This window comes from Astyanax mexicanus, chromosome 2, assembly GCF_023375975.1.
Source record: "Astyanax mexicanus isolate ESR-SI-001 chromosome 2, AstMex3_surface, whole genome shotgun sequence".
Taxonomy (NCBI): domain Eukaryota; kingdom Metazoa; phylum Chordata; class Actinopteri; order Characiformes; family Acestrorhamphidae; genus Astyanax; species Astyanax mexicanus.
Window position 1 is genome coordinate 19,509,251 of NC_064409.1, and position 11,212 is coordinate 19,520,462.

An 11,212-nucleotide genomic window follows, 5' to 3' on the forward strand; every position below is an offset into this window, starting at 1 on the left:
TATGAGCTAACAGTGCTAGGAACAGCATGGCAGTTCGTTCCTGAGTTATTTGTCCAAATAACACATTAGTGTTATGTGCTTTTCCCAGTAGGTAAGAGCTAAGGAACAAATTGTTTAAATTTGTCTATGTCTACAATTGAGATACTGAGGTTCAGTTCTGTTTACACTAGTTAAAAGTAAAAATTGACCCTGCTGCAGCTCAGCCAACAAAACGTCAGGGTGGGCAGGCTATGCAAAATCTATGTATATATTTTTGTCATTATCAGTACAGTGATGGCAGCGCCCAGAGCTATAAAGAAGCGCAACGGGATATAAACCATGGTTTTTAATAAGCTTCCTGTGCAGTTCCTGTAAAGTTATTAATGCCTCGATTTAAATGTCAGGGCTCTCCAGATTCTAGCAAGGAGGTGTGGAGCTACTTTGAGACTGGATAACTGTGTAAAAAAAACGATTTATTGGGGCAAAATATGCCTCGATTTGGCTGTTGTAGAGAGTTCTGGGCAAAAAGCACACAATTACTGGATCTCAGAAAGCTGTAGAAGAGCGGAGGTGGGCTATTCAACAAAGCTAAGTACTTTTTATCATGTTTTACTACACCAAAAGTAAATTATGGATTTCTGAAGAAACAATGAAAAGTAATCTAAATACTTCTATCCTTATAGTACAACTACTCTTATGGATCTTACTCACTACAGTTAGACAGTTTTTTTTTGTATACATTGATGACATGCTTGTCTCCTGCAGGTATTATGAATCTGCCGGCTGTAGCTCTGGGGATTCTCACAGGCGGCTTTGTGATGAAGAGGTTTAAACTGAACATCCTCGCGGCGTCCAAAATCTCCATCGCCACCGCCCTGCTATCCTTCATTCTGCTGCTCAGCCAGTACTTTATGCACTGTGGAAACACACACGTGGCCGGGCTCACCTCGTCCTATCAGGGGTAAATACACTCCCACTGTTTTCAGTGCTCTGACCGTCTGTGTGTGTGTATCGCTCCAGTCTGGAGGAGGACAAACAACGCCATGCACACACTCAGTGTCTGACTGTTATCACACAGAACTGCTGCAGAGATTTAACCATTTAACCATTTAACACCTTAAACCTAAGTTAATTATTCAGTTATTAATGCATACGCAGAAAGAATTAGGAATCTTTTTGTAACAAATTGTTTAGCAGAGCTTGTAGAGTCCAACAGTAATGTAGCAAATTATTGTAATGTATTAAAACTGTTGGAGTGTAGGCAACAGGGTTTCTATTTGACCTACTTGCCAATTATTTAAAATAATAATAATAATAATAATAATAATTAAATAAAACCCTGCATATATGACTCATTTAGTTAAATATATATGAGCCATTCCATCGAATGGGTGCCATTTGCTTATTGTATTTCTTCTAAATTAAACTTTTTTTTTTTTTTATCTTTTTTCAACTCAATCTAAAAACACATATATTTAACTATTTAAACATGTACTGGTCAAACTCAGCAAGTAGAAGGTTTAATTTTTCTTGTTCCTGTTACCAAAACTTATGTAAAAGCAGGTTTAAAAGCAAGTCCACTAATTAATTTGATTTTGTCTCATAAAAAGTGTTTATATTAAAGAAATTGTTGACTGCATGTTCAAATAATTGATATTTATTGCAAAAAAATATATATACTATATATGCAAGTACATTGTATTTTTCTAAAATATGAAAAGCCATTTTTAATCTTTTCAAGAAGACCCAAACGTAAAATTGATCAAATTTATTATCATGCAATTTATTAAACAAATGAATAAATTATGAACCAAGTTACTGTTACTGGCACTCAGTCCTGTTACTTTTTATGTTATGAGTAACATATGTTTTTTGTTTTATGTTTTAAGGCATAGATGGGATTTGGAGTCACACAATAATGCAAAAATTACATCTCTGAAGGATTTTAATAATTTTATTTCATGGTATAGTTTATAGTTTATAGTTAGAGAATGCAATTTTTTCAGTGATCTAAGTAGTTTTTATTTTGGTTTTCACTGAATCTATTGCTTAATATTAAAATGGATTTTAAAGTTATTTTGTGTGCACATTTATACATGTAATTTTCTGGGGACAGAAATGGCGCCAATTCGGCAGAATGCCATTTGGAAGGTTTGAGATTTTGATCCTGATTTCTTTTTGTATATTTTCTGTCAGTATTCTGGAGGTGTCGCATCAGGAGGATAGTCTGTTGTCTCAGTGTAACTCGGGCTGCTCGTGCTCTCTGAAGCACTGGGATCCGGTCTGCTCCAATAATGGTCTGACCTATGCTTCCCCCTGCCTGGCCGGCTGCCAGAGCTCCACTGGACAGGGCAAGGAGATGGTTTGCTGCCCCACTTTTATACACATCCACTACACTGCCTCCTACTGTACACTAATCAGAGTCAAATCTATTTGTAAATTTTTTGGCCTGTCTGTCTATCCATCTATTGTCCGTCGTCATTCTGTCTGTCTGCCTGTCTCAGTCTGACGTGCTATGTCTATTTATCCGTCTCTTTGTCCATCTGTATCGGTCTGTCTAATCATCCGACTATCCATTTATCTGTCCATCTACCCATCTGTCCGCCTTTCAAACCATTTATTGTCTCTTCATCCATCTGTCCTCCTCTGATTTTCTCTGCAGGTCTTCCACAACTGCAGCTGTGTTGAAGAATCTCTCATGCCGGCTGCAAACATGTCGGTGGTGCTGGGTCAGTGTCCGCGTACGGCAGACTGTGATCACATGTTTAAGATCTACATGGCGGTATCAGTTCTGGGGGCCTATATCTCAGCCTGTGGGGCCACACCTGGATACATGATCCTGCTGAGGTGATTCTTTAATAAAATAAAATTAAAACATGTACATTTATCCAGCTGATCAGGCTGTGGTGGAACTGATCCTCTCGTCTGCGCTGTTCCTTTCAGATCCATCCATCCTGATCTGAAGTCTTTAGCACTGGGGATGCAGACGCTGATAGTCAGGACTCTGGGTGAGGAGACAGCTCTGCTCTCTTTGCTGGATAGTTTTAAATATTTCACAAAGCATCTCTTATTTATTTTAACCTGTAATAACTTACTCATTGCATGCTTATAAAAATGAGTGTTACATAATCATGGAAATGGTCATATCAATATCAGAATACTTAAATATCTTTTTAAAAAATATATATAAAATCTAAGTATTTGGATTATTTATCATAAGCCTTTTTCCAGCTTAATCACTTTTAATTTCCACTTTTTATTTCCTATCATAGCAAAAATTGCCATTTTATCAATTTTTGACGAAAATTGGCATTTAATGAAAAAGTAGTTGATCTTCTGTTCTGTATATTTTTTAATTATTATTTTAATTACTGTAATATTCTAGCAGTCAAAAGATTGGACACCCTTTTCATTATTAAAAATCATTAAAAATGGTCTGCCTTGTAGATTAATACTAAAAGCATCCAACCTTTGAAGAAAAAGAAAAAAAAGTTAAACAAAACAGAATATGTTTTATATTTTAGATTATTCAATATAGCACCTCTTGCTTAGCTGACAGTTTTGCACGTCTTGGCTGGATTTTTTTCAGTCAGCTTTATGATCCACCTGGAATGGCTTTACGTTAACAGCTGTGCTAAAATTTCTTGTCCTCTTAATGTGTGCTATCTTTAAGAAACTCCTGAAGACAGAGCTCTTCAAAGAGCACTTACTCTCTTAACACCTCTAACACACTATAACTACTTCTAACCTCATTTCCTTCTTCCCCTCCTTCACTCCTCTATCCTATTATTTCCCTTCGACCAACTTTAATGTAAAGTAATGTAATGTAATGTGTGCGAGAGCATCAGTTGTATACAGTGTAATACAGTGAATAGCCCTATTTAAATAATGTTTTAATCCATATTATGGCAAGAACTACTCAACTAAGTAAAAAAAAAATACTTGAAAAGAAGGTCAGTCAATCCAAAATATTTTAATAACATTTTAAGTATCCTTAAGTGCAGTCGCAAAGACCATCAAAACGTTATGATGAAACTGGCACTCATCAGGACCGCGCCAGCAAAGAAAGACCAAGAGTTCCTAAATGTAGAATTTTGGTTTGTTTAACACTTTTAAGTTAATATTTGATTCCTTATGTTATGTGTTTCTTCAGAGGTCTAGATAACGTCAGTATTATTTGCTATGTAGAAAAAGAAAGAAAAGCATTGAATAAGAAAGTATGTCCAAACTCTCTTTAAAGTATGGAGACAATATGAGAAATATTAAATAAAATTAATGTAATTAATTGCTGAATCTGTGGCAGAATGAATGTTGTGATTTCACTGTTGTGATGTTACTTTCTTAAAAGGATGGGGTCATCCCAAAATGACAGAATATGCAGGGAATTATTGGATATGTTTAAATAGGCTACAGTCCATAAAATGAATGTATATTGTCATTTTCTCTACATCTGTCTCTACATCTGGCTGATTATGATTATTTGTTTTTCAGGTGCAATCCCTCCTCCAATATATTTCGGAGCTTTGATCGACAAAACGTGTCTAAAATGGGGAGTGAAGCGATGTGGTGGACGAGGGGCTTGTCGCTTATATGACGCTGATGCTTTCAGGTAAAATACTATAATAGTCAATATATAACTAATAGAAATAATAGAGATTATTTAATGTTATATAATATTCACATTGCTCAGGCTGAATCTTGCGTAATGAAGTTAAATTTTAAATGAATACTACACACACTTTTACCCTTTAACACAGGCTGTTACTCATCCTGCAGCACACACAGAAATTACAGCATAATTATCTCATTATTGCTGAGGAAGTAACACTTTAACCTGAGTGTTGCCTCAGCTTGGGTTGCTAGATCACAGTTTAGCCACACTATGGGCCTAACTGACCACTAGAGAGCACTGTCTACCTGCTTTATCATAATCAAAAAAAATATTTGCTCTTAAAACATATTTAGGCATGCATGACAGTACTGTTTTATTTGTGTTCATACTCACTATTCACATTTATAGGTTTTATTTGCTGCACAGCAAGAAATAAATCAAGAACATGGTAAAAAAATAACATGCTTTGAAATGTCTCACATCTTACTGTAGTCTAATATAAATACTATAACCTCACTCCATATGAGTCAAATAAATTATATAGGGTAGATATAGGCTGTCTATTGTCTGGTAGACATGAGATATAAGATACTAAAAATACATCATAAAGTGTTTTACAAAGTATTTGTTTTCTATAAATTAAAATTTATTCAATTAATATACTGAATCAATTAAGAATTAATACAAGTAATATACAGTATGATGTCTGTTATAACCTCTATTTAATACAGTAAAACACAGTTAATACACTGAACACATTCAGCCCCTTTAAGTTGCACCCATTGCTGACAGAGAATTCATTAATTATACTATTATATTATAATTATATCATACATCATACATTAAGTATATCATGTAGCATACATTTATTTTAAAATGAAGACTAATATAATAACTTATTTAAATTATTTCTACTACACAATATTGTGACAGACCTACTTCTAATATTCTTGTCACTAAATAATTCTTTTATGCGTTTTTAAAATATTTAGTGTTTTGTATTATTAAAAAAAAATTCTGCACTGTAGATTAATACTAAAGTCATAGAAGCATAAGAAAGAAGCATATGAAATTATTTGGTAAACAAAAAGTGTTAAACAAACCAGAGTATGTTTTAAATTTTACATTTTTCAAAGTATCACCTCTTGCTTAGATGGCAGCTTTGCACATCTTGGCATTTTCTCAGTCAGATTGATGAGGTAGAGTCACCTGGAATGGCTTTTAGTTAACAGCTGTGCCGAACTTGTCAACAGATAATGTGTTTGAGAGCATCAGTTGTAAAGTTGTGAAGAGGTAGAGTTAGTATACAGTCAATAACCCTATTTAATTAATGCTCTCAAATAATCCATACTATGACAAGAATTACTCAACTAATCAAAGAAAAAAAATGACTAGGAAATGAAGCTCAGTCAATCATTGAAGTATCCCCAAGTGCAGTCACAAAGACCATCAACAATGCATTGATGGAACTGGCTCTCATCAGGACTGTGCTAGAAAAGGAACACCAAGAGTCACCTCTGTTGCACAGGATCATCAGTTCATCAGAGTTACCAGCCATAGAAACCTCAAGTTAACAGCAGATAAGAGCCACTTCACAGAGTATTTTGGCTTGTTTAACACTTTTTAGTTACTACATGATTCTTTATGTATTCCTTAATAGTGTGGCTAACTTCAGTATTCATGTATAATGTAAGAAATCTGTAGTTATGATTCATGCTAGTGTCTCTATTTAAATTTGTGCTCCTCCTGTCCTGCAGAGCTACGTTTCTGGGTCTGATCTACGGTCTGTACACTCTCTCGTATCTGCTGTGCGGGCTGGTCTACAACAGACTGTCTCACCGCCACAAACAGCAGACCGTGGAGAAACAGGCCAAAGAAGCCGAGCAGGAGGGAAAGGGCACCGTCAACGGTGACAAAAACGGCCCTACCGCCATCATCAAGTGCAAGGAGGACCTGGATAAAGAGACCACTATCTGAATTCACCATCTGCACCAAAAAAACAGACCCGTTATTTAGGCCACAGTCAGTCATACTGTATATTAATCTGAACCTGTACAGAGATGAATGGGTTTCTGAGCTGAATGTAGTTTTATAGTTTTCTATGCAGTCCTGGAGCTGCATGTTACACACGGTTAAAAGCATCCTTTTTCAGTTACTGGACGGAAGTATCAGCATTTTTTCATTCTGTCACTCAAAAACTTTGAATCCACACTTTCTACATAATTTGAATCTGAATTATTTACACTGTGTCCAAATGTCGTAATGAATAATGTAATTAATGTAAATAGAATATAAATGACCCAGAATTAGGATACAGAATAAAATTTTATCCACTAATAGTTAAGATGGCTTACGAATATAGTATTTTTGGAAATTAGGTTAACATATCTCTATGTCTATCGGTCGGTATGGGGTCATGGTTTAATGCATGCAGTTATATGGAGAATACACAATATGTGCTATAAAAGGTGTGCACTGACATCATGAGCCAGAACACGCCCACTTTTGTATACTTCTGTGTTGAACCTATGCCATAGCCTACGAGTCGCCACGCACCCTACGCCATAGCATATGCTGTACCTCGACGAATAATGTAACGCTGCAGCTGTGATTGGTCCGCCGGGCCTTGCACGCCAAAGTATAATACATGTAGGCTACGACTAAATTGGCCTTTCTAGAGTTCTATTGAACTGCAGGTTTTTTGAGTTCATAATATTTATAGCACATCTGATCCAACTAATGAACTAATTGATGAGCTCTTATTGTAGTAGCGTCTTATTCTGGTCACTAACTGCGTTTTTAAGAGCCTCGATGTCCGCCGTCTGCATTGGGGCGAGGTATTCTGTAACGCGGGACCAGACAGAGGCGGACGTAAATGCAGGTAAAGACAACTTTAATAAATAAATAAATACCAAACAAACAAATAACAAAGAACATAAACCTAAACAAACAAGAGATGATGATAATAATAATAATATAAACAGACAGGGAGGATAACAAAACCAAACTAGAACTAAACAGAGCTAGGGATATATACAGGGTAAACTAACAAAGAAACAAACAGGAAACAAACGTAACAAGAGATAAGCAATAACGTGATGTGGAAATAGGCAAAGGCATGACGAGACAGACAACGTAGGAAGGTGCAAAGACCGACAGATAAACATGGACTAAAGAGCACTATATATAGTAACATGAAACACTGAACACCTGGGGAAGGGGCGGAGCTACAAATTAGACACACGTGACGGAAAACTACTGGAGAAACACACTAGGAAACGGGAAAAACATAGGGAAACATAGCGAGGGCGTGACAGCCTTGGCATATGCCATGCAAATGTTACATTACATTACATTACATAGCATTTAGGGGACGCTTTTATCCAACCGACTTACAAAAAATTATGTACATTTAGCAATAGAGGACATAGAGGTTCAAGACAAAAATATTTTTTGACAGGTCCTAAAGGAGGCCAAAGGGTAAATAGAGGAGGAAAGGAGGGGAAGAAGGAAAAGAGGTTAGAAGTAGTTAAGAGAGTGAGTGCTCTTTGAAGAGCTCTGTCTTCAGGAGTTTATTAAAGATAGCAAGAGATGCTCCTGATCTGGTAGTAGAAGGTAGTTAGTTAGAGGTGTTAGGAGAGTAAGTGCTCTTTGAAGAGCTCTGTCTTCAGGAGTTTATTAAAGATAGTGAGAGATTCTCCTGATCTGGTAGTGGAAGGTAGTTTGTTCCATCATTGTGGAACTCTTTATAAAAACATTCTAGATTGCTTTATGTGAATGTTTGGCAAAGCGAGGCAACATTTACTGGAGGAGCGCAGTAGCTGAGAGGGAACAAAAGCCTTTAGGAGTGAGTGCAGGTAGGAGACAGTGAACATAACAAGCAGTAGAGTCACATGTGCCTGTTTTGGCTGGTGGAAGACCAGGCATGCTGCTGGATTCTGAACCAGCTGTAGTGGCTTTACTACACAGGCCAGGAGGCACGTTAGCATTGCAAGTTAGCATTGCACTGCAGTAGCCGAGGTGTGAGATGACCAATGCTTGTACCAGGAGTTGGGAGGTCTGTTGCAAAAGAAACGATCAAATCTGTCTGATGTTGTTAAGTGCAAACAACAGGACCGAGCAATTGATTCAACATGGTCTTCAATCATAACATCCAGGTTTCTGGCAACCTTTGTCGGGGAGTTTGAGAGTGAGTCAGTATATCAAATGTGGGTCATACTCAGCAACAGAGAGTTGGTAAAAGCAACTTGGGCCAATTCCCATATTATACTCAGCAAACAGGGTGTTGGCGCATCCAGTCTTTGGCCCAGAAGTGAGTCGAATATTTGGACTGAACAGGGTTGATTTTGGCTATCTAAGTGAAGCATACAATTTTCAGTGCCTGGATTCTGGTTGGGTTAGTGAATTTCAGCAATTCATTTACATCTCACTTCTTTAGGATTACTATATATATACAGATTTTTTCTGAATCTGTATATATAGTCAGTCATGCAACAGATTTTCCAGCATTCACACTAAAAGCTGTTAAATGCAGACTGTTAAATGCATTGCACAAAAGTCATTATAAATGTTTCATTAATTAATTATGCACTTGGCTGGTGTAATGCTTTGGGCAGCAACACAGCCTTTACTCTGTCTCAGGGTTCAATTCCCCTGCAAGGCTAACCCACCACACTACACCAATAAGAGACCTTTGGGTAAAACCAGAGACTGTAAAAAAAGATGGACGCCGTGTCGCCGTTCCCATTCATTCAATGAAAATGAAGCCAAAATCTTCCGCCGATCCTGACACCCGATTCTGCGCTGTAGAGACCAGAGGAGGGAGAAAGGCTGTGGAGAGACAGCCTACTCATTTAAATAACCCCGCCCCCGAGGGCTGCCTTGCGTTCACAGACTGCAGAGCGGGGCAGAGCGGAGCTGACGTTCTGTTATTGGTCCCGCCCATATCCAGCCCTTTTACAATAACCACACCTGTTTTGAATAGAGCTGAATAACCTTCTAAAAAACTAATTCTGTGGGGATTTAAAAATTTGACAGTAGAAGCAGAGGTTACACTAGCTGTTACATTTAAATAAAGAAGGTAGAATTACAGTATATTGGAAAAAAACGTGATTGAAAGTTGTCTGTTTTGCCATTGAAACCTATGGTAATGGGTGGAGTTACACAGCTTTCTGAAACTGAACAGCAGGGGGCGCCCGACCTGTGGCGGCTTCACTTTTGAGAGACGATGCTCTGTCCAGCTATTTACAGTCTATGGGTAAAACATTGAAAACGGCAGATAAAACAGAGATAAAACCATCTTAACTTTCAGTGGAAGTCAATGTAAACTGAGTTTTTTTCATGTAATTTTGGAGATTTCTATTTGTCCATTTATCAAGACATTATGGCACAGTGTAAGAGACAGTTTGTGCGTTCAAATTATGTAGTAAACTGAAAATCAGCCTTAAGTCTTATCATCACTGGGCAGTGATGATACACAGTATTAGGTCAGCACAATGTTTACCAAAAATGTCTAAACTTAGAATCAAATGAATTCTGTGCCAAAAGATTGTATACCAAAGAAACTGTGATGTAAAATAACCACCAGCCTTAGAACACAGCACACATTAGAATAAGTATATAAATATATTGTTACATACAGTAAGTAGTGTGAGGTCATTTCTAGCACTTTCTTCAACAGTGTTTGATTTAACCCTCCTGTTATGTTGCAGGTCAAATTTACTAGCTTTAAATACAAGAAAGGTATTTATTATATTTGAAGCTGGAAACCTTTATTGAATCATTTAATTTGTTTGCAACCGCCCCCGACATAACAGATATTGGGTCATATAGTATTATTATATAGGATAAAAAAATAATAAGGATTAACACTGGATTTGTTTTCTTTTCTAAATTTAAAAGGCGGGTTAAAGAGTAATAATTCTCAGGTCATTAATATTCACAATGGCAAGATATTCACTGTGGTCATTTTTCATAACTGACTTTTCACTTTGTATTGCATTGTACTGTTTGTCTGTGATTGTAATGAGATTGTATTGATTGCTACATGTAAACCTGTATATAATCATTGTATGATTGTAATGTAGACTGCAGTAACTGCAGTTTTATAGAATATTTTTTTTTGATCTTTCATTTCATGTTCATAAGTACCTAATCATAAAACTGCTATTAAATCCCACAGAGAAAAAAAGAAATATTATGATGTGTCAAAAGTGATGCAAAAACTGCATTATTCTGATGTGATCAACAGATGGCGCTGTCTACAACCATATGTCACACTGTCTACAGTCCACATCCTTCACTGCTATATTCCTGTGGCAACGTAATGTTATGTTTTTGAGATGGGTTGCCTGTTTTCAGCCAAGGGGCCAACATTAAGAGACCAGGGTTCAGTTCATTGCTTCTGTATGTAAAATGCTTGAAGTAGACTTTGAAGTAGTTAACAATGCAATAACATTACATTAATAGTTCTATAATCAGTCTAGGGATCAAATATGCAAATATACTGTATATTGACATGCCAAAAGTTATGGGACAGTAATATATACTGTACAGTAAATTGATATGGAGACATGGAGTATACATACAAACTGGGAAACAGGAAACAACTGGGAAAGAAAT

At 36.6% G+C, this 11,212-nt stretch overlaps 1 protein-coding gene across 1 annotated transcript in view; it reads left to right on the forward strand.

The window, feature by feature from the left end:
* slco1d1 (solute carrier organic anion transporter family, member 1D1) overlaps window positions 1-10,491 on the forward strand; it is a 34,880-nt gene extending 24,389 nt beyond the window's left edge. The window contains exons 10-15 of the mRNA XM_022671351.2: window positions 745-940; window positions 2,176-2,341; window positions 2,642-2,826; window positions 2,923-2,987; window positions 4,471-4,588; window positions 6,349-10,491. Coding sequence (XP_022527072.2) covers window positions 745-940; window positions 2,176-2,341; window positions 2,642-2,826; window positions 2,923-2,987; window positions 4,471-4,588; window positions 6,349-6,568 — 950 coding nt within the window. The 3' untranslated portion in view covers window positions 6,569-10,491. The remainder of the gene's footprint in view (window positions 1-744; window positions 941-2,175; window positions 2,342-2,641; window positions 2,827-2,922; window positions 2,988-4,470; window positions 4,589-6,348) is intronic.
* Window positions 10,492-11,212: the final 721 nt, after the last annotated feature.